The following is a 25,119-nucleotide window of genomic DNA, read 5'->3' as shown; positions in this document are numbered from 1 at the left end:
CAGATAGCACACATGCATCACCCAGACGTCTATTTGATGTGTGTGTTTACATCTGGAAGACCTATTTTCTTTTTTCGTTGTTTGCTCACCTGCAATATGACTAAGACAAAAGTATCAATAAGTATGTCTCGGATGTCAACAGGACATTCGACAAATGTCTTGGAGACGTTTATGATTAAGCATGTTTGTAAATCTGATCCTTTTAAGATGTTTAGCAGATGTTAATTACTTTGGGATGCCTTCCAGATGAAAAGATCTAAAACAGACATCGGTTTGATGTACGTTTACTATCTGGGATTAGTGATTTTTCTTTCTTATGGGCTCATTTGACAATGACAATGAAACTGGTGGAAATCAAACAACAGAATTTGTCATTAAGCCAAAAACAACCCATGTATTAGTTTGTCTTTGTTAAAGAGTGAGAGCATCAGAAATGTCAGCATTGCTGTCGTTGGAGGCGTCAGTTGTAGGAGTTAACAGTGACACATTCTGTAATGTCGCTGCTATTGTCTGCTTTTTTGACCTTGAAATTTGAGTCCAGCTTGTCTTCTGTGACTCATTGGCTAAACCCACAGAATAGTTCTACACATGGTGAGTGTGGCTTCATCCCATTTAGTATAATGTTACTGGAAAAATGTGTACTTTGCTGGTGATGAGCAAGTACATACTTTTGTAAGACAGCACACCAGTATTATTACATTACATAAGTGGCATATTTCAGTTTGAAGGTAAGCGATAGCATTTCAGAAGAATCAGAATGAGCTTTATTGGCAAGTATGCTTACATACACACAAGGAATCTTTCATGGTGTCAGAAGCTTCCAGTGCAAGAGAATGCAACGTATATACATACATACAAAAGATAAATATACAATAGCGCAATAATGTTGTTAGAATATTTTATATACAGATATACCATTATGTGAAGGTGATGTAATGTACTGAAGAAGAGGTAGGATCTGTTAGGAATGGATGGATTGAATATTGCACATGGTTTTATTGACCAAAGGAAAGTATTTTGGGGCAGATATAACTGTTCACGAGGTGGATGGCCTGATGAAAAAACTATTTCTGTGTCTGGCTGTTCTGGTGCTCAGTGCTCTGTAGGTAAAATCACCGGTCAAGGGTGATTTTACCAGCCCTTTTTTTACTCATTTAGTTAAGTTAAGGACTAAAAATGACTTATCTATGTGCATATATTTGAACACTTCTGTGTCAGGTTCTGTCTTGTATTTGTCATTGGTTTAAAACTATTGATAAAGCTAATAGACAAGTGTCACAAAAAACCTCCTCTTCCATTGGAAGTTGTGGCAATATTAGCCGAAAGAAGCTCACATGATTACACACTTAAGTAAAAAGTATGCCATCTAGACAGTTTTGGACCATTATTTATATCTAGAGGACGACCAGAAAGGGCATCTAGGCTAGAACCTGTGCCAAGTCAAATATGCGGATCATGGATGGTCCGCTGTGTTGACCCCTAATGGGAACAGCCGAAAGAAGAAGAAGATTTTCTAGAGGTCTACTGATATTAGATTTTGCTAATACCTATAACTAAGTGGTGGAAAAGGGTGATTACCAACTACTTAGCTCGATTTATTGAGAGTGTTTTCTTTATAAGAATATTTTCTTGTGACAAGCACATTAATCGGCAAAACCAATATATTGATGACCTCAATATACTATGTACTATGATTCTGTACTGACTAATCTTAATCTCACATACATGTTGAACGGATTGTATATCAATTGATTTTCAGCACATAATTAGGCATAAATTACTATAATATCCATGATACAAGGCTTAAGTTAAAACAAGCAAATGTTTATGTGACTTAATATGTGGACAATGGTTGAACACCATGAAATGGCTTGGTCAACTTTGGTCAACATTTAGGTTTAACCTATCTTATCTTTATTTCATGAGGTATTTAACGTGTGATGGTCCTTGAACATTTGATAGAGAAATCAGGTTTGTTAGACTCAACATGGAAATCTGTTTGTCTTGGGGGGGATTTAGCTAAATATCACAAAAGTGATATATTGAGAGAATTTATCATCGATAGCCAAGATTTACAGCTATATTACTGATCCCAGGAAATTTCTAAGATATAACTAATGAACTCAAGAGATTCCCTACAATGTTTGTTTTTGAAGAAAGAGGAGGTGGCTTCACTACCATGCAGATGTTTTCCATTTGAGCTGGGAACAAATCCTCATTGTTTGGGTCTCAGCGCCCCAACAAGCTCAACGTCACATCTGAGCATTTTTATTACCTGCTCTCAATTCTTCACAGATGCTTTGTTCCGTCTGGAAATTAGCCATGCCACCTCCGACCTCAGCATGAGCAATATTTCAAGACCTTTTGAGCCACAGAATACTCCTATTTCTGTGTGTTACTGTAAGATTTGATACGTGTAAGCATACTTGGTGTGAAATTGATCTGGCTCTAGTATTCTCTCAACATGAGGGGTGTGAAGTGTCGTGTCAGTCTGTAGGGCATGTGACCAGTGATGAATGATTTGTCAGTGTAATTACAGCCCTGAAGTTACTCTACTCCAATTCCAATGTGGGTTTTCCTTTTCTATTTTCAGTACAGATGTATACACACACTGAGCACTTTATTTAGAACACTATGGTCTTAATAAAATGCCCGACATGGTCTTTTGCTGTTGTATCCCATCCACCTCATGGTTTGATATGTTGTACATTCTGAGAAACATATTCTGCTCACTAAAGTTGAGTGGTTATCTCTTATCAACAAGGTGTTTCTGTCGGCAAAACTGCCACTCACTGGATGTTTTTTGTTTTTGGCACCATTCTGAGTAAACTCTATAGAGCAGTTACAGAAATACCAGCCTGTCTGGAACCAACAATCATGCCACGGTCCAAATCACTGAGATCACATTTTTCCCCATTCTGATGGTTGATGTGAACATTTACTGAAGCTCCTGACCCATATCTGGATGATTTTATGTATTGTACTGCTGCCACACGATTGGCTGATTAGATAATCGCATGAATAAGTAGGTGTACAGGTCTTCCTAATAAAGTGCTCAGTGAGTGCATATATTACTCCAATTAGTCTTGCATAGCCTTTTGACTAAAAAGATAAAGTCTGGTCCACTTTGCAGCTTAGTTTGGACAAGAACTGCCCACTTATAGCCAACTTATACTTCAGGTGTCCACCTTGCTGATCACTCAACGCACAGTATGCGTGATGCACATTTCGCCTGCGTGGACTGTACTAAAAGAGTATCTCAAAATAGTTGTAGTGTGCATGCGCTGAACTCGTTCATATTCGCTCACAGTCAAAAGAATATACTTTGAAAGGCAATGCGGCAGAAAAACTAAGTATACCGAGGCTTTTAGAAGATGACAGTCATCTTCTTGTTTTGCGCATGAATGTTTATTAAGGTTCAGCAGTTTAATACACATACCTACATAAATATGTATCACAGTCACTGGAATGAACACAAATAACTAAGCAATAACATACCGATTTGTTTGACTTATACAGACAAATAAGATAACTATAAGAAGATAAATTCTGACTGACCTATAAAGCTATCAACCAGTAGCACCAAATGTAGTTGCTGTATTTTGGTACTGTTAATATCTTTGGCTCCTGATAAATTACTTGTGTTTTTCCTTATTTGTAAGGTGCTTTTATTTAATAATAATGTGGACCATCCGTGGCTGTACCGTCTGATGATAAGTAGTTAAATAGTTACATTAATACAAATACGAAGACGAAAACTTCAAATCCAGAAAAAGAAGACAGTTGTTTTAATCATAGTTACCCAGAAGTGTGCTTGTTATACAGTTAAACCTTATATTTACACTGTAGTGTAGGGGTCAGCAACCTTTTGACATGAAGTGTCATTTTAAATTTTCCTTTAATTTTCAATGTAAATCACTGTGCCGAGCGCACCGGCCCGAAATGTTCAGTATGTTCTCAATGTGATCTCATTAGTGTTTGTACCTTAAGAATTTGTGACTCACATATTTTGGCTTAAATGACAGCATATCATACACTTGAGAGGGATCCCTGTGACTCTAAACCCCTGTTGCTTCACAAAAGTGCTGGCAAATCCAGTTCTGACCAGTCATCAGAAGATTTATTACAAATCTTACATTTTTACAGTTAAACAAATGTAAAGGTATGTTTAAGATGCTATCAATACATTCATATTTTTGTTTCAGTGTCTATTCGAATGTACAAATAAGTATGTACACACTTTATGAACAAACACTTACAAATACGAATGTGATCAACCTTTTTATTTTGCAGAGAGGTGATAATTAACATAAGTGATTAGTGTAGAATAAAGCAAACCTTCCCAGTTGTACAATAAATTACATAATTTCCTCTGGAGTACAAGTTAATTAGGCCTTTCCCCCATTTCCCTCTCTTTCTCTCTCTCTCTCTCTTTCTCTCCCTCAACTTATTAAAATCCGGCAGCATGTTTCAGGTACAGTACAGTAGCACAGTATTCAACTTCGAAAAGTAGGCGTAAAAATACCACCCTTTTAGATTGTTAAAAAGAAACAGTCATCCATTTCCTCTCAGCTTTCATGTAAAATCCTGCAGCATCATTCAGTAAAGGATGTAAGAGCCCATATGTAGAGGCACATTTGTTCACATCTGCAGAGCATATTAGTTTCTTTTCTCTCTAGCACACAGGGGAGTGCATACTTACTGCACCAGTGCTCAACACTGGAATGTGCTCATGAAACTATGTCAAAGTGAGCTAAGGTATTTGAACATTAACTGAAGAACCTGAAGAACCAACATATGCAGCTATATATCCCTCTATGGGCTTCTACAGCCATGTAAAGTGAACAAGAATTAGATCACATGTAAAGACAGGCTGTCAAACAATAGTAGAGTTTGTGTCCTGTATTGTTGTGGAAATCTTTTTCTAGTTTATGTACACAAAGATGGTGATTCAGGTTTGAAGTGTTTCCGGCATGAGCCAAAACTTTCTTGTGAACCTTACAAACTGGGTAACTGTGAAACATTGATAGTGTGTAGTGGGACTTCAATATATCTTAAGTATTCTCACACTACGGATTGCATCCACTTTTGTAGTAGAAATACATGTTTAGGCTCCAATAGAGTGACTGTAAAATGAGGAGGTCAAAATGTAAAGGTTATAAAGCAGGATTCGAACCAACAAACCCCAGAATGGGAGCTGGATACGCTAGCAAGGAAGCTATAAAAGCCATGGCCTCTAGCCTAGGTCGCTAGAGCATCTCTTAAAGCCAGCAGAGTGTGGTTTGTGCACTGCAAAGCTATCACGTACCAGCTGGCTACCATTACACTCACCCCCCTAAACCTCACTGCAATCTGGGTCATGGCACCAGTGACACTGGTCCTACTCGACCTGCCCCGAGCGGGATTCGAACCAGCAATCCTCGGCATGGCAGTCAGACATGCTAGCAAGGAGGTTATAAAAGCCATGGCCTCTAGCCAGAGGTTTACACACTGCACAGCTATCACTTACCAGCCTGGCTATCATTAAACAGGCAGAGCTCCAAAAAGGGGCAGGAGTTCCAAACCGCCAGCAAAGATATAGGGAGCCCCTAGCCTAACCCTTTCCTTGACCCTTATCGTGTGTGGAATAGTTTTAGAGTTGGAGCAACTACCTTTTGGATTAACCTCGCCCCTTTCTGGAGTAATTCCACCCTCTTTTGGAGAATCCACCCCATTTGGTGATCTCCGGTCTACAGCTATTTGAAAATTTGAAAATGTGGGACATCCCAATCCTAAACCTAAAATGTAATCTTAGAGGGAAAATGCAAAAGGTCTGATGGGAGCTGGCGCTTGTCAGTAACTCAGCTGAATGAGGTCGATGTCAGGGTACTGGAACATTCGCTAGCAACATGTTGATTTTCTGTGTGATTAGTTGCATTTTAAAGCATCCTAATGGAGTTACTGTCAGTTGTGTAAAACTATATTTCTTTAATCTTTTCAGGAAAAACGGAAAAGACAAGCTGAGATCGTGGACAAAAGGCGACAGCTCGATGAACTTGTTTTGCAACTTCAACATTTCAAGGTAAAAACTCTTTCAGAAATTTCAATCTTGCGCTAGTAAAATAGATTGACAAATGAAATGTGACTATTCAGCTTTCTATCTGTTTTCTACGTGTTCACTTGTGTATCAATGCATGGTGCACAGAGTTCTCCAAGTGCACTTTTACACTACAGCTTCAATACCACACTGAAACTGTTGACTTCTAGGTTGATGGTTTTAGAGGGGTTTTAGAGACCAGGTGGCCAACCAAGTAAAAAAGCTCATCACCAGCTTGGCCGAGCTGGCAGACCAGCTAGACCCAGTTAACACTTCACCTGTGTTTCGACAAACATTACTACATACCTAAACCCAAAAGTGATAATACTCTCATCATTTACTCAATGCTGTCTCAAACTCATATGACTTTCTTTCTTCTGCAGAACAAGAGCGAAGATATTTGAATGGAGATATGATGTGTTTATATTCATACAATGCAAGTCAATGGGGTCCAAAACATTCAAGCTCTTTAAAGGACAAAAAGCATTAGAGATATCTGCTGTCTCCTTGGCAAGATCATGTTTTGAAGCTCGAGTGCACATTTGTATGCGCCAAGGAGACCTTAATGCTGCATTTGTCTTTTTTGGAGCTTGAAAGTTCTTGCATTGTATGTCTGTAAACACCTCATATCTCCATCAAAATATCTTTGTTTGTGTTCCACAGAAGAAAGCCATATGAGTTTGAGATGGCATAAGGGTGAGTAAATGATGAGAGAACTATTATTTTAGGGTAAACTACTCCTTTAAGACTTGAACTGTAAGTTTAACAAAAGTTACAGTCATTTTTCCAAAAATGCATCCCGAGACCTTTGCGTTCTTTTTTGTTGAGTGTTACTGTTTGTTGACGTAAGAACATGTCCTGTGTGAACAACCTCTTAGAGAGAAATAAATCTTGGTTGTTTGGTCTTGACGATAATCTGTATTATCAGTGAGAGTCCGAGGAACATGTCTGACTCAACTCTTGTGTGTTATCAGATAGTTAGCGGCTCGCCTCATTTAGACAGAATTGCTCTGCAGTGTAATCACACAAATTTTATGGCAGTTAGTTTATACAAAAAAACAAATATGCCTTAGATTAAAGTAACTCATGAAAGAGATTTTGTCTTGGCCTCTGGAGAGAAGCTGGCTTGAAGGAAGAGAGGCGTTTATTCTCAATGATTGAAAGAGATTTGATAATGCTCTAGAAATGTGAGACTTCAGTAAAGACTTCCAAGAGACTACAAGATAACGGCGAATGTTTATTGTGAATATATTTCATGAAGAAGTTAGCATACAATAGTCCTGACACCTAGCTAACTGGTCGTGTTTACAAATACGAGGCAAATGTCTTCGCAGTCAGTGTGAATCTGTCCATAATGAAAAGGAAGTGGAATTGTTCAAAGAGCTGAATTCAAAGTGAGAGATGACTTAGCCAAAAAAAGGAGGATCATATCCAGGAAGAGAGATGTTTATTTAGTAGTGGGTGTAATCAGAGTCTAAAGCAAGTTCTCATCGGAAAGTAGGCCTCAGCAATGCCTCAGCTTATTTATTCTTGGAGGAATAAAATTAGATGTTATATTCTAAAATAAAAAGTTGCCTGCCTTGTTAAAGATCCCATGAAATCAAAATTGGTGTTTGGTGGCTTATAGTCCATGTGTGTTAGCTTTAAGGCTTTAGCATCTATATACTAATCCAGTGTTTCTCAATGACTCCAAAATGTCTCATAGGTCTGTGTGAAGAGGAGGAGGGTGGGGCCATGAGTGTGCACACCCGGCCCCAAATTGGGCTAATCAGCCAAGGAGAGGGGTAAAGACAAGCTGATTGTGTCAGTTCGGGAGAGAGAGAGCCACATGCAGCTGCCGTGTATGTTAATGTTTGTCTCTTTATCCCTCTCCTCGACTGATTAGCCGAATAGGGAAAGAACAATAACTAATAACTAAATAGAGTTCTTCCTAAACTGAAAAACCCAGGTCACCCAGGTAAAAATTCCAGCTTTATACACGCTAAACCTGTTTTTAATCTGAAATGAGCATTTGTGCGGTGCAACTAAAGCCTAGTTTTGCCAATGATCTTCTCTGCTCTATCATACTGTATCTCTATAATGCGCACGCGCCAACCTAGCTTTCTTTGACACGGTAATGAGGAGCCACCTATGGTCTAACCTGTGTTTAAATGGAATTTCACCATAAATATAAGGGGAAGTACATGCTTTTAAGGGCTTTAAAGTGTGGACTTCCAAGACTTATAGACAAATTGTGGACAAAGATGTGTAATATATAGTATGTTCTATATCTAAAAGTCTAATATACCGTAAATAAATAGGCTCATCAACTTTCAAACGGGGGAGAAATATCTCACTGAAACTTTTGTTGACATCAACAAAAACAACAAAAAGAATGCCACTTGATATATGACATACTTATATGAGGCCATATATGACATGATATATACTATACTTGAAAGCCACGAACAGAACTTTGCAAGATAAAATCAAATGTGTCCTAGGCTAAATTTATAATGTCCAATATAAAAAATTGGTCCTGAGGCCAACTGTGCTATTGTGCTCCTTGAAGATGACAAAATTCACTTTTAGCAGATACACAGTTTATAGTCTTTCTCTTCTGGGAAAACAAACCAATAATAGCAAGTAGCAAATCTTTTTTCATGGCTGTGACATAAAATGCAAGCTACTGGTGATGCCCTAAGGGACATGCCCTTTGATATGCCTGACCCTAACTTCCTGATTCAATGGGAAAAATGTCAACACAGGAAAGATGGGGTCTTTAATAGTAGCATAAAATATTAGCAACTTATTGAAGCTATATAAAATGTATTACTGTAATTAACCCTTTTTTATGCTGTCCAAAAACAAGATATAAGAAGAGTATATATGGTGTGTGTAAATTTTACTTTAGCATTAAGGTGCCAATGTACTTCTAGCAAAACCTAAGAACGGGTGTGATTTCATTTCTAACAAAATCTAGCCAAAAAGGTGTTTTTGTTTGTTTCAATTTGTTCACCCATCTTTGCAGTGGTGCTGATGGGTTTCTTTAAAAAACAAGTATAAAAGATTTCTTCTCATGATCTTACTGTTCTTTCAAAAGTCACCATGAACTATAACAACTGGTCAGCTGGTGCATATTATGGCACACAAAGCGTATTAGCATTAGCATTAGCACCAGGAATGCAGAATGTAAACATGACAAATTACACATTATTTACTGCATATTTGTTGTACATACAGTATATGTCTTCTTTCTCCTATTTTATTGTGTATTTTATTGTGTTGTAAATTGTACATTTTGTTTTTAATTGTGTTTTTTTACTTCTATTTCTACTCCTTATCTCTCTCTCTCTATATATAATTTTATCTTAAACTGTGTGGAGAAAAGTCGTACCACAAATGTCCTTGCATGGTGTAAAATGACATTTGTAATGTATTCCATTAGATTACTCACGGTCAGTAGCATATTCAAAATACTTTGGATTACTTTTTCAGCACTGGTAGATTTTTTTTGTTTTGACTATAAAAACTCAAAATACACATGTTAAAAATACATTCTCTGAAAAACCTAAATATCTTATGCAGTGTTGTTTCTAAAACAAGATAAATCTAATTTACCTTGTTTAAAGGATTTGTAGATATTTTACAGGAAAACAATAAAAAAAATTTATCAAGAATAAAAGTTTTGCCCTAATATCAAAGATCTTACTAGAAAAAAGAAATTATGATCCAACATTAATATTCTTGATAAAACAAATGTGGCCGTGTCTGGTAACATGTGCATGTAAAATGGCTAGAAATAGCATTTTAGCTTAGCGTAAAGCTGACAATTTACACAATGATTATTTATATTTCTTCTGCTCCAAACTTACTTCAAATGTACTTCTCTGTCTGCTCGTATGAATGTAACATATCATAAGTGTTTCACTGCTGTTCAAATGCAATTTAGACCACATCATTTATATGTATAAATGTTTTCCATCTGTGAGGACTAAATATTAAATGAAACAAATGACAATGCAAAATAATCTCTTCAGTAATCAAAATACTTTTTGAATGTAACTGTATTCTAATTAACAATTATTTAAATTGTAACTGTATTGTAGTGGAATACAGTTACTTATATTTTGTATTTTAAATACGTATTCCTGTTACATGTATTCCTTTACTCCCAACCATGTGTATAGGACAGCATACGTTTAATTTTTAAATGCTCCTCTAAAAGTGTGGCGCTGGGCGGTGTCCAAATGGTCGCATGCTGTATACATGTTTTGAACTTGTTTCTAGCTTAGACTGAAGAAAGAGGAAGAGCTTTGCTGTTAGTGAATCAGAGCCTTTAAACACATTTTTAAGGAACTGCTTTAAATATAAATAGTTGAAGTCAAGCATGTGGGTAGTGTTGTAATGTAAGACAATGTTTTCTGCTGCATACCTTCAGCAGCTTTTGAAACAGTCAGGAGCGTCAGTGAGTTCCTGTGGCTGACCCTTACTAAGGTGATTACTGGGCGTAAGGGGTCTTGAGGGAGCTCATAGCTCACATAGTCAGTTGTCATTTCAACCACAGCTGCCCGGAATTACTTCCTTAACAGCTGCTCATTTTGGACATGCTATAAATATATTCTAGCAAGTTTACATATGAATGTGGTAAAACATGATGTTTAGATTAAGAACTTAAATGTGAAACAAAGAAGTCCTACCCAGGATTTTTTGTAGCAAGCCACAGTCCACATCCTAATATGCCGACCAAAGTATAAACTGAAATCCTGTTTTACATTCAGCTGGTATGTTTAGGCTACATTCATTGTCAGTTCTGTTTAAAGTGTTAAATACAGTTATGTTCAAACAGTTCTGTTAATAAACAAAGTTAGGGTTAGGTTACTTTAGGGTTAGGGTGGCATGTTAATTGACCTAAAATTTCATGACAACTCGTAATATTTTGTACGAGATGGCAAAACCGTAAATTAAGATGCCTTAAAGGGGACCTATTATGCAAAATTCACATTTACATGGTGTTTGTACATAAATGTGTGTACACAACCACCCTACAATGTTAAAAGTCCACCCACTCCTCTTTCTTATATTTCTATTAATCAAAAACATTGTGTCAAAATGAACAGTTTTCATTTCTGCTCTAAAGTGACATCACATTAAAGCAGGCCTCACCCGCGACTGGTGGTGGACTCCACCCTATTATCATATATCGTCCCGAGTGATCTACACACAGTCCGCCATTTTTTTCCGCACTGGAGCAGCTACAGTGAGAAGAATAATGTGTCAGCTTCATAAGCATCATAAGTGTTCTGTTGTTGACTGTAAAAGTGAGCATAAGAGTCTTCATGGCATCAGAGCCACTGAAGACGCAGTGGACAAGCTGGACTGGTAATCTGGCATACCGGGCATTTTCCCAGTGGGCCGACACGCTTTGGGGTCAATCAGGGGCTGACTGGCCATCGTGAGAACCGAGCGGGCTGGTTGGTCGGCCGCGATAAGCTAAAATGAGCTGCCATGTTATAGAAAACTGTGCCGTGATATGCAGAAAAGGACAGCGAATACCCCGCTCAACTTTTGGGCCAGTTTCTATGTAAAATCCCAGGCCGATTTCTCTTTCCAGTCCTGCCCTGCCTGAACTCCGGTATTTACGCTGTCGGTTCTGATTTGTTGTTGCTGTAGTAACCGAAGCACGAGCTGTTAAGGCACAGCCCTCTTCCGGAAAGGTGGCGGGGAGCAGCAGCTCATTTGCATTTAAAGAGACACACACGAAATCAGCTTATTTTTTATTCCACCCAAAAAGAGGCATTTATAATATGGTGTAATAAATGAACCGCGGTGCATTTTGAGCTGAAACTTCACAGACACATTCTGGGGACACCTGAGACTTATGTTACATCTTGTAAAAAGAGGCATAATAGGTCACCTTTAATGTGCTGTTGGAATTATCCTACTTCCCACTTCTGAAGTGAGAATGTCGTGTTCAAATGATTTGTTTTCAGAAAGACCAGGAAACATGGATGAACCCATGTTTGTTCATGCATATTTGTTGAGGAACTTTTTTTTTTAAACCATAATACATATTACTCCATTAGCTTGCTGACGTTTATCGTATTTTGAGCAAACACATGCTATTTTTTACAATATGCATCAAATGGTTGCTGATAATACGTAAATTTATATGAACGAAACGGTAAGTGCTAACATTTAGCTGTATTTAGAAAAATGAATAAATAAAACCACCATTCCCTACATAAATCGCATTCTCCTCCGCCAAGTTGAAAGTTTACATCTCCTCCCAATTTAGAAACTCGGGTATCAAAATGATCTGAGAGTTTCCCAGTCATAATTACGACTTGAAGGGTCATTCATGTGCAACTTCAGAGTGGGAAACTCGTATTTACTATAAAAGTAATATTTTACAACTTGGCTCATATGAAAACCTTTAAAAAAATATAGTGTTCTTTCAAACTAGCCGCAAAATTCCCACACATTTTTTTCACATGTAAATGAGCTTGGGATTCGCCGCAAATGTTTGCCAGAAGTTTTAAGCTCTTCACTGGTGATGGTGAACTTTGGCAACAATTTGCTGCAAATTTGCCATGAACTCTCGATTGTAAGGGAAGGTACAATTTTTATTCCCATACAAACCAACCAATCAACAGACAGAATTTTAAATCGTTATCAAATCTCTATCAATCATTGAAAATAAAAATGTCTTTTATGAGTCACTTTAATCTAAGGCACATTTTTTTTCTATAAATACAGGCGTCAAAGTTTAGCCACAAATCAATCCAACACTTTATTAGGGGTTAAACTTTGTAAAAATCATGATAAAATAATTTTTGGTTTATTTCTATTTCTCTTGGAGAAAAGTTTTGTGATTTTTGTACGAGCCAATTAATCGCAAATGTTATAATTTTGCAATCTTTTTCTAGAATTACTGTTTGTCATGATGTTGCGTGACCCAAATGCTATAACCTTTTCTTTGTGTTAACTGTGATTAGATTTTCCTGTGTTATGAAAGTTTCCATCTTTTATATTTACTTTTCTGAAGAGTTTACTGTAGTACAGGACAATTCAAAAGTCACCAGTTAATAAATATGTTTGTCAGTCCCAAACACTGACTGTGTGAACATAGCCTCCAGGAACTAGATCAACCTAGTATGACTGTGAAACATGTGTTGGCTTTCTTACAGTCTAAATCTATGAGGGAGAGATGGCTTCTACAGGGGACACCAGCCGGACCACAAGAGGAAGAAGAATGCCGCAGGAAACAAGTTGAGCAAGATGAACTTCAAGTAAAAAAACTGGAAGATTGCATTCAGAGGTAATCTGAAGATAATGTGTTCAGTTTTCTACTAAAAAAATTATTTTCAAAGATTCCCCTACTGAAAAGACTAGCATAGCTAGTCACCAGCATAAATGTTGGGGTTTGGACGCTGGTTCCCATTCTTCACTCGCTTCACTAGTTTAACTAGTGAAGCAAGTGAAGTCTGGCATAAACCAGCCTGGACCAGCATGGAAAGTCAAGCTGATCCATCTGATCTTAGCTAGTCTTGTCAGGATGGTGAATATTTACTGAACACTTTTCACTTGAGATCTTTGAAGGCATATTTCGAAAGAAGCCCCTTTTGGGGGTTATGTGTGTACTTCCTGCAACAGCATCCATTAGGCAACTCCTATCCCAAACACTGGAATCATTTTCTTGAGTCTTCAATGGGATCTGTTTTTCTGCTCAGCTTTGCTTTTAATTATGAGAACTTCAAAGCTACTTCCTTCAAGCTCATCTGGTAGATGTATTTGACCTTCCGCAGACGCCATTGTTGGGTTCCTCATATGGAATGCATTGTGTAGCTGGTTTGATTTTCTGTTGATTGCTCTGGGAGAACTAAATAACAGATATTAATATTCAAAAATAGTGTCTGATATTTTGGAAAGGTAACCCCACAGCATTACAACTGCTTAATATGCTAGAAAACCAGCTAAAACATTTGTCGAACATCACAGTTAATAATAGGTTTTGGCAGCATGACCTGTATATATGTAATTATAAATAATGATAATGGTATATATGGTTCCCCTTCTGTCGCTCTCTCCACGTTGTGTCGGAGAAGCGACACTAGGGGTCTCTCTTGAGCGCCGATATTCACCTCTGACCTATTGAAAAGGGCCAATGAGAGTTGGCAGTCAGTATTTGCATACCCCGCCCCCGCATACGGGTATTTAAGTGGGGCAAATACGGAAGTTTAGTCAGAAAATTTCTTCGGAGCCGATGGTCTGTTTGCAGTCTGCAGCGAGAATACACACCCTGAACGTTCCTGTATCTCTGACGATCTGCTTGCTGTTGGATTTGACGGCGCACAACAGCGGCTTTCTCTGTACTTTGCACGGCATGCATTGTTGCCCCTGAGCGCTTCGACAGCGCAGACACACACACACACACACTGTGTATTAAAAGAGTGATTTCCTTTAAAAGAGCAAATTTCTCTAAAAAAAGAAAACACAGCGGTGTTGAACGTCCTTTTAAGGCGTCTTTTTCAAGATGCCTTTCCGCCCCTGTGTCGTTCCTGGATGCGGTAGAAGTCTCTCTGCTTCAGATGGCCACAGGCGCTGTCTCGTGTGTTTGGGCCGCGATCACACCGAGGCGGCGTTTGTGGATGGTTCATGTTCTCACTGCGAGAACATGACCATGACCACGTTGCGGTCACGGCTTGCTTTCAATAGGCACCCCGCATTGCTCCTTCTTCCCACGGGATTGAGGACAATGCGGTTGGCGCTGGGGGCGATTTGGGGGCGGCAGCGGGTGCGGTTTCGCCGGGTAGCCCCCCGCGAACCTCCCATTCCCCGACACGCTCGCTGGTCCCCATCCAAGCTTGCGGCGATAGCGGCTTGCCTCACGGCCTGGCCGTCTATCCTCCCGAGTCCGAAGCAGATGAGCTCGCCGCTGCATCGGAGAGTGTGGTGTCTGATGCCGAGGACTCCCCTGGATTGCCGCTTTCGGGCCAGCAGGCCCAGGCTGAGGCCGACGCTCAGATGTCCGACATGCTTTCCCGGGCCGCCGTGAGCGTGGGGTTGGATTGGAACCCTCCGTCCTCCCCACAGCCTTCACGGTTGGGTGACTGGTTCCTGGGGGCAGCGCACCGTTCGCGGCCTCGCATCCCCCGGTCCCGTTTTTCCCGGAGGTGCATGATGAGCTGACGTCTACGTGGAGAGCCCCGCTCTCCGCTCGTCTAGGTGCCACCCGCTCCACTCTCTCCACCCTCGACGGCGGAGAGCGCCACGGATACGAGGCGATTCCCCAGGTCGATAGGGCAGTTGCACACCATCTATGGCCCGGTAGCCCTACCTCCTGGCGCGGTCGCCCCATACTCCCTTCCAAGCCCTGTAGGACAACATCCTCGCTCAACGCGAGAGCCTACAGTGTGGCTGGACGCGCTGCCTCCGCCCTGCATGCGATGGCCCTCCAGCAAGTCCACCAGGCAAAAGCTCTCAGAAGCATGCACGGGGGTGGACCTGATCCTGATGTGCTGCAGGAACTGCGCTCAGCGACCGACCTCGCCCTGAGAGCGACGAAGGCCACAGCGCAGGCACTCGGACAGACGATGGCCACCCTAGTGGTCCAGGAACGCCATCTTTGGCTCAATCTGGTCGAGATGCGTGAGGCCGACAAGAACCGCTTCCTGGACGCACCTGTCTCCCAGATTGGCCTTTTCGGCGACACCATCGAGGACTTCGCCCAACAGTTTTCCGCGGTGAAGAAGCTGTGAGCTGTGAAGAAACCAGCTCCTGCTCCGCCTCAACCCGGGCCCAGCTCTCAGCCCCAGCATCGAGCACCCCGCAGGCGGTGCACGCCCCCTGTCTCACGAACCCCCTCTAGGACCCGGAAGGCTCCCAAGCATTCCTGAGACAGCCGACCCAGAGCCCAAGACGTTAGCTCCGGAGGTGGTAAGACCGCTCCGTCCCCCGGTGGAGGGCCGGGAGGAGAATCCTTTGTTTTTTCATTTGCCACACCCATACCCACATTTGGTACCCACATTCTCAATAAAAGAGCTATTTCCTTTGCCTCTGGGTCACCTGGCCCGCAAATGCCGTTCTCACGGCAATCTGCTTTCAGATTACGACAGTCCCGGTACACCGGACGCGGCGATCCCGCCTTCCGCCTGCCTACGACTGCCCCCGGCCGTCCGGTTCAGAGCGAGTCCAGAGGACACCAGCAGACCTCCTCCTCAGTCACGAACCCGCCCCTGCCGGGTGCGCGGAGCAAGGTAAGTGCTTTGAGTCTATTCTCAGCACCCCAGCCTCAGGCCGCAACGAAGCCGCCCGACGCTGCATTACCTGTTCCGCCCGCTGCGAGGCCCGCCGGTACGTCCAAAATACTCGTCCCTTTGGTGCCCCTAGCGCAGAGCTGGGAAGCGTGGTTTTCGCTTCCCAACGCATCACGCTGGCTGCACCGGACCATTCGACTTCGGTTACGCAATTCAGTTTGCCCGGCTCCGCCCCCTTCAGGAGCGTCCGCTTTTCCGCAGTACACGGCGAGCATGCCAGTTCCCTGCGCACGGAAATCGTGACCATCTTAGCCAAGGGCGCGGTAGAGCCCGTCCCTCCAACCGAAATGAGGAAGGGTTTCTACAGCCCTTACTTCATTGTACCCAAGAAAGGCGGCGGCTTACGACAATCCTGGACCTGCGAGTTTTCAATCGGGCCTTGTTAAAACTCACGTTCAAAATGCTCACGCAGAGAAATATTCTGGCTGGCGTTCAGCATCTAGATTGGTTCGCAGCGGTAGACCTGAAGGACGCGTACTTCCACGTCTCAATTCTGCCACGACACCGACCCTTCTTACGGTTCGCGTTCGACGGCCAGGCGTTTCAGTACAAAGTCCTCCCCTTCGGCCTGTCTCTGTCCCCTCGCGTCTTCACGAAGGTCGCAGAGGCGGCTCTTGCCCCGCTACGAGTAGCCGGCATCCGCATTCTCATCTACCTCGACGACTGGCTTATCCGAGCACACTCTCGAGAGTTACTATGCACACACAGAGACCAGGTGCTCCGGCACCTCAGCCGCTTCGGGCTTCAGGTCAACTGGGAAAAGAGCAAGCTCATTCCGGTTCAGAGCATCTCTTTTCTAGGGTTGGAGTTAGACTCAGTCTCAATGACAGCACGTCTCACGAGCGAGCCCTCTAAAACTTTTCCAGAGGCTCCTGGGGCATATGGCGTCCTCCGCGGTGGTCGCACCACTGGGGTTGATGCATATGAGACCACTCCAGCACTGGCTCCAGACTCGAGTCCCGAGACAAGCATGGCACCACGGCACGCATCGGGTAAGGATCACCCCCACCTGCCTCAAAACACTCCGACCCTGGACAGACCTCTGCTTTTTACGGGCAGGAGTGCCCCTGCAGCAGGTGTCCCGACGCATTCTGGTCACAACCGATGCCTCCCGGTCCGGGTGGGGTGCCGTGTGCAGCGGGCCGTTGGAAAGGGGCCCCGCTGCGTTGGCACATCAACTGCCTGGAGTTGCTGACCGTCCTTCTCGCCCTCAGGAAGTTCCTCCCGTTAGTTCGGGACAAACACGTCCTCGTGAGATCGGACAGCACCACGGTGGTGGCGTACATAAATCGCCAAGGCGGCGTACGCTCCCGCCACATGTCACAACTCGCCCGCCGTCTCCTCCTATGGAGCCAGCAGCGACTCAGGTGCCACTCACATCCCCGGCAAGCTCAACGTCGTAGCGGACGCGCTATCACGACAACGCCTGCCCGGCGGGGAGTGGAGGCTTCACCCCCAGGCAGTCCAGCTGATTTGGGAACGGTTTGGCAAGGCCCAGGTAGACCTGTTTGCCTCCCAGGAAACCTCCCACTGCCTGCTCTGGTACGCCCTAACAGAGGCTCCCCTTGGGACAGGCAGCTGGCACACAGCTGGCCCTCGGGGCTGCGCAAGTACGCATTTCCCCCAGTGAGCCTTCTTGTACCGGTGCTGTGCAAGGTCAGGGAGGACGAGGAGCGAGTCACATTAGTGGCCCCCTACTGGCCCACTCGGACTTGGTTCTCGGAACTCAGACTTCTCGCGACAGCTCCTCCCTGGCAAATTCCCCTGAGAAAGGACCTCCTCTCTCAGGGACGGGGCACGCTCTGGCACCCGGCCCAGACCTCTGGAACCTCCACGCCTGGTCCCTGGACGGGATCGCGGAAGAGCTAGCCGGCTTACCGGTGACCGTTGTGAATACAATTAACCAAGCCAGAGCCCCTCTACCAGGCACCTTTACGCCCTAAAGTGGCGCTTTGTTCGCAGATTGGTGTTCTTCCTGAACTGAAGACCCGCAGAGATGCGCGATTAGGTCAGTGCTCCTGTTCCTACAGGAGAGGCTGGACAGGAGGCTGTCCCCGTCCACCCTCAAGGTGTATGTTGCCGCCATTGCCGCCCACCACGATCCTGTAGACGGCAAGTCTTTGGGTAAGCATGACCTGATCCTCAGGTTCCTGAGAGGCGCCTGGAGGTTGAATCCCTCCCGGCCAGGCCTAGTTCCCTCCTGGGATCTCTCGGTAGTCTTGGCAGGACTCCAGAGACCCCCCCTTCGAGCCGCTTGAATCAATTGGACTCAGGGCCCTCTCTCTTAAGACGGCCCTGCTGATCGCGCTTGCCTCTATCAAGAGGGTCGGGGACCTGCAAGCGTTCTCTGTCAGCGACACCAAGGTTCCTACCACACCATTCCGAGATCAGATAGTGAACCTGCAAGCGCTGCCCCGGGAGGAGGCAGACCCAGCCCTTTCGTTGCTATGACCAGTGCGCGCCCTGCGCATTTACCTGGACCGCACACAGAGCACCAGACGCTCTGAGCAGCTCTTTGTCTGCTTTGGGGGATGCAGAAAGGGAATGCCGTCTCCAAACAGAGGCTCGCCCACTGGGTTGTCGACGCCATCACACTGGCTTATCACACCCAGGCCGTGCCCCTACCCTTGCGGGTCCGAGCTCACTCAACAAGGGGTGTTAGCGCCCTCGTGGGCACTGGCCAAGGGCACCTCCCTAGCAGACATCTGTAGAGCCGCGGGTTGGGCAACACCCAACACCTTCGCGAGGTTTTACAACCTCCGCGTTGAGTCGGTTAGCGTCTCGTGTTTTGTCAGGTCCGAGCCCGTAGAACTTCGGTAACACGTGAACCGACCGGCCGGGTGGATCGCTATGCTCAGCCCTTTTCCTGACGTCAAGGTTAATTAGTGCGCCTTTTTTCCCAGGGCGCCCCACTCAGAGTTGGGACCCTGGTCAATTCCTCCCCAGCCCTCCGGGTCCGCGGTTCAGCGGAGGAACTCGCCGACCCAAGCCACTGCGGGTACCCTGATGGCTACCCTGTACTGGTATAGGTGCTCCACAGGTAAGGCCTCCTGCTCGGACTCCCCCTGTGTGTATTTCCACGGTTCTGTCCCCTTACGAGCGGACCCCCGTGTCTCCCTTAGGTAGTTACAGCTGCCCCGGTCGCCGTGCTGTAGCAACTCCCCCCTTTCGAGGCTGGATCTACCACCGCACCATATTTTCCACACGAGCCCTAAGACGGCTGTGTGACGTGTCTACCACTTTTCCTCCCCAAGAAAAAGGGCAGGTGTGGTCTCCGCAGGGTCTGGGTAAGACCCCCTTCCCTATATGCGTGTAAGGGCCCCGGCCGTGATTGCTCTATGCGAGAAACATAGAGACAAAAGAGGCCCAGCCAGGCTGGCCCATTCCCATGTTGGCAAACATCGCCTTGTTCCCATCTCAGGGTAACTAGAAGGATCCCGATGTTTGTATGGGGCATTGGGGAAGGGTACGTGCAGCCGGGTACAGACGATGCGTGGCACTGGATGAATCCCTGCCCGCCTCTGTATCGGCAGTTCACGTACACGGTTCAGCACATGGCAAGATTGGAATAGGTCCCCTAGTGTCACTTCTCCGACACAGCGTGGAGAGAGCGACAGAAGGGGAACGTTTGGTTACGTATGTAACCTCCATTCCCCGAGGGAGGAGCGACACGTTGTGTCTTTCCTCCGCCATGTCGCTGAACCGAGCCACTGTTGTGGCCGGACCATTTCCGGCTCCTCAGAAAAATCCTGACTAAACTTCCGTATTTGCCCCGCTTAAATACCCGTATGCGGGGCGGGTATGCAAATACTGACTGCCAACTCTCATTGGCCCTTTTCAATAGGTCAGAGGTGAATATCGGCGCTCAAGAGAGACCCCTAGTGTCGCTTCTCCGACACAACATGTCGTTCCCTCCCTCGGGGAACGGAGGTTACATACGTAACCAAACGTTATATGGTTATTTTGGCTGGAAATTCTGCAAAAATACTGTGTAATCCCTTGTAAATTATTATTATTATTACAAATGAATGGTTCTTTATTTGATTGGATTATATTTTCATTTTATTTGGAACTTGATGGACACCAGAATATACTATTCATAACAAATGATTGCTAAGTCTGGCTTCAGTGCAAAAACAAGTTATGTAATATATAAGACTCAAAATAGTCAAACTAATATTATAAAACAGATAGTTCCAACTTTAAGTTTGTTGTGTCATTTTCAGCTATTGTAAAATAGTCAAAATGTTCTCGCTTGTGACTAAACATAAATGTAATTCTACAGTATATTACATGCCTGCCAACCGTAAAGAACTAAACACTTCTTTGCGCTGTGCCTTACAACACCCTTTAAAAACAGGTTCGTTGGCTCTGTATTTTTGCATTATTCCATGCACAAACCAAAGCTGGAACTCATTGGGAATTCTTACTTAATAAGTTAAAAGAAAATATGCATAAACAAGAAACAGACGCTCATGCACACAAGTATGCATACTAATAAAATAACTTTCCACGTCAGTTCAATTAATTCAAATTATTTTCTATTCATTTGGTTGACGTTTCCGTGGCTGATGCCCAGATCGCCAGCAGAATAGCGAATACTCCTACAATAATAAGCTGTTGATTGTGAAAATTGGTGCTTTTGGAAGCTTAGTTGGCTTAATTGGAGTTTTGTGTGTTGGCATGTGTTTTTAGTTATAGTAACTGTGTTTTATTAGCGGAGGCCTGAGGGTCTTCTGCATTCTCTTACAATCTGTTATGAGACTGAAGTTGAGAATGTCTCAAAGCTTCTGAATGTAGAGAAGCCTAGCCCAGAGAGATTGATATTCTTAAGAAACTTGTCTTGTTGTCTGTGAAAAAAAAAATTAAATAATGTTGAATTAACCAACTACAAGCACTTTGCTCTCCAATACATGCAAATTTCTCATAGAATACATGAGATGAAGCACTTAATATTTAACATTGTAAAAGCCTGTACATTTCAGAGATCTGTAATGTGATTGTAACTAATAAGAAAGCATTTTAATATATCTATAATATCTCTTCAATTTAATATCTGAAATCAATTTCCAGATATCTGAAATAATGAATTTAACATATTAAAATAATTTGTAGACATCATAGCATTTTTGCTAGTTTTGCTAGTGGATTATTAATATCAGGAATGAACATTTGCACTAGTAACAATGCAATAGTTGATTAAAAAAAATCAAAAGAAGTACATTGCTGATGTGTGGAACTGAAAATGTAAACTTGTAAGAATTTAATTATATCTGTAATTACGTTTTAAATAGTAATGCATAACATATCATTGTGAAACTGAAGTGTAATTAAAGATAGAGGTCGACAGATGATGGTTTTTACCGATATCGATAACTAAGGTGGTGGAAACATTAAACATTTAATCAGTTGACAGATTTTAAATATTTATAAAATGTAAAAAAAATAAATATCAGATTTCTTTCTTTCTTCCAGATTGATATTGTTCAACCAAAATATCAATAATAACCAAGTTTTGTGGGACTTAAACAAGCCCAAAACATACAGGGGCTCTTATTTTTAAATGATGCAGACTCGGCTCTGTAACAATGCTAAATTATTAAGTATTTACCAAATTAAGCTTATAGCTTACACTGTATATGTATATATATACTGTATATGTAAGTGATCATGTTCAGTCAGCCAGTTTTTATTGCACAGTAAATCCTGATCAGGACAGTGTTGAATCACCCGGAAGGCGTTTATTTTTCGATAACAACTGGCTCACTTTACATTATGCCACTTATTACACGGCTACTAACCAAATAAATATAAAATGGACATAAAATATTGATTTGCGTTGAAATTGTGAAATATGATTCCCGGCCCACACGACTCCACATGCTGAAGCTAATGAACATCTGACTGCTCATTATGCATCTTATTACATAACTACTTGCCAAATAAATAAATAAATGCATATAAAACATTCATTTGAGATATTTTATTAGCTTACTTATAGACATTGCAAGGCAATCCAAGAAGCAGGAAAGATGGCTTTGGGTACCCGGATGAGTGGTCTGATACATGAATGTGCGGTTGTTACAGAGAACGATCAGACCGCTAGATGGCGCCTTTGACCAATCAGAATAGAGTATTCCAGAAAACATATATGTATATATATATATACATATATATATATATATATATATATATATATATATATATATATATATATATATATATATATATTAGAGCTGCCAAAATTAATGCGTTAACGCATGCGATTAATTTAAAATCTTGAATGCTTTTCATTTTATAAAGATGTATTTTTCTGGCTTTATTCAGCTCAGTGTGAGTTCTAAACACTGGTTGGACTAGGGCGGAAACTTTGTGATGTGTCCAGGGACATTACACTGACAAACACACCACAAACAAACATGTCAATGATCAAGTGAACAGATGAGACTTGTGAAAACAATCAAGTACTTTGCTGTCTTTGTAAGGCAGAATTTAATTGCTAAAGAAGAATATTAAGTTTTAACTCTAACTAAATGCTTTGATATATACAGTACACTATATACACTTTATACGCTATATATACATCACCAGATGAGGTTATACGAGGAATAATATTATAGATATTATTCACAAGATATATCATTGGAGACATGATGTATGAGCTGATGAGGCACGTTTCCATGTAGTCACATTTTTTCTATGTATGCCTTTAATTTAGAACACTTGCTTATCTAATCAAAATAATGAAATATGTATTGCAGTGAGGATTTAAAAAATGGATGCATATTGTCAATGATGAAAGATAAAGATACAGATAATCCCCACATCATTGTTTTTATTTCACCTCTAGATTTCACTGCTGCTATGCTATAGAATCCCCCAGCGCCAGCCACAGAGGAACACGGAGGAATAAAACAAACAATCAAACAAACAAACAAACAAACAAACAAAAAACTAATCGCAACTATCGGTATAGATTTTTGCCGATCATCGATAGTTCCAAAAAGCAACTGACGGCACCGATATATTGGCCTACCTCTGGTTACAGATATCAAAAATTATGTTTTTTCCCAGTTTAAATTCCATTTTGATATCAACAATGACTATTTCCACAAGCAATTACTCCATTTTTTTATAAAAAGAATTAATGTTTTTTCTAGTGCGAATGTTGATATCTGTAATGCATCTCCTCCATGCTATTAAATGTCGAAAGTATTTGTGTGATGGACTCATCTTAAGAAATCTTCTTAAAGTAATATGTTCTAAACACGGAATTGTTACAATGATGGCAGCTTTTACTGACATTTTAGGTTCAGTGTAGACATTTACTTATAATAAATTAAATCAACTACAAACAAAAGCAATGTACACTGTTGCCTTCATTGCCTACACTGTTTTTACAGTGAAGAGGGTTAACTGGTTTCAACCTAATCAGTTGTTATTCAGATGTTGAATATCTCAAATAAACTGTGTGGGAGTGTTTGGAAAAAGTTTGACACTTTTTGATTTTGAAAACTCATATTACATAAGTTAAAAATGTGTTACCTTTGATACCCAGAAGTGATTATGTAATCAGTTACATAGTGATCGAAGTGTTGGCGTGGATGATGCTCGTCTATATGACATCATTGTGTTGATTGTTGATCTGCCCTTCAGTAATGCACGGAAAGTCATTGTGTAATCCATTGTGAAGTCTTTGGCTTTGGCTCTCTCACTTCATATAGGTTGCATTAGGTCATGGTCACTTGAACATCCCTGGGCTGTGAACGTTCATCTGTCATTGTAAAGGTAAATTAAGGCACATGGACGAGGTGGCTGCTCAGAGGCCTGTTTGTGGGTGCCAGGTGATACTTCCTGGGTTTGGGGGTGGGGACGCACACAGAAGTCTTTCTGTGAGGACGGAGGGAGGAATGAAGGAATAGAATAGTCTCTGTGGCAGACATATGGAGACTGAGGGAGTGGCTGGTGGCTATTTCTGTGCCTGCAGTGTAGATTCCCCAAAATAAATGGGTGCACAGACTTCAGTGTTGATAAAGAAGAAAGAAGACTGGAACATTTGAGATTAATGGTTATTAAGTGTTCAGCTTCAAAACAACGTAAGCACAATTGACAGAATCTGTTTCATGCTGTCACGACCACAGACAATAATTTCGATAATTTTGCACTTACAATAGAAGTCTACGGGGCAAGTCATTGCACTGGGATAAACGCCAAAATACCCACTATTTCACAAGTGTAGCCACAAGCCTTAAACATTACACATGTCAATATGAGGAAAGTGTGATAAAATAGCTTACTTACCTTGTTTATGTAAGTGATATCAAATATTTTAACCCATGTCTTGAAAATGCAGTAACTTTGGTATCATACTGCATGCACTAGGATACCAGAAATGGATGAGACATGATAATCCTTAAAGTACTGTTTACAAAGCAAACTTTACCCACATAATTATGTTGGTAACGCATCCTCCTATAAAAGTGTTGAAAGGTTAGTTCACCAAAAAATGACAATTCTCTCATAATTTACTCACCCTCATGTCATCCCAGATGTTTACAATTTTCTTTCTTCTGCAGAACACAAATGAAGATTTTTAGAAGAATACCTCAGCTATGTGTGTCCATACAATGCAAGTGAATGGTGACCAGAACTTTCAAGCATGTAAAGCACATAAAGGCAGCATAAAAGTAATCTACATGATTCCAGTGGTTAAATCTATACATTCAGAAGCAATATGATAGGTGT

General features: G+C 42.1%; 1 protein-coding gene across 3 annotated transcripts in view; it reads left to right on the top strand.

Annotated features, from left to right (window-relative positions):
- Positions 1-25,119, top strand: part of LOC127636527 (paralemmin-2) — a 128,134-nt gene that overhangs the window by 14,247 nt on the left and 88,768 nt on the right. For all 3 annotated transcript variants that reach the window (XM_052117078.1, XM_052117079.1, XM_052117084.1), the window contains exons 2-3: positions 5,981-6,061; positions 13,246-13,376. In XM_052117078.1, coding sequence (XP_051973038.1) covers positions 5,981-6,061; positions 13,246-13,376 — 212 coding nt within the window. The remainder of the gene's footprint in view (positions 1-5,980; positions 6,062-13,245; positions 13,377-25,119) is intronic.

Source organism: Xyrauchen texanus, chromosome 44 (genome assembly GCF_025860055.1).
Source record: "Xyrauchen texanus isolate HMW12.3.18 chromosome 44, RBS_HiC_50CHRs, whole genome shotgun sequence".
NCBI classification, from domain to species: domain Eukaryota; kingdom Metazoa; phylum Chordata; class Actinopteri; order Cypriniformes; family Catostomidae; genus Xyrauchen; species Xyrauchen texanus.
Note: the sequence above shows the minus strand (reverse complement) of the source record. Positions and strands in the feature narration are given on the sequence as shown.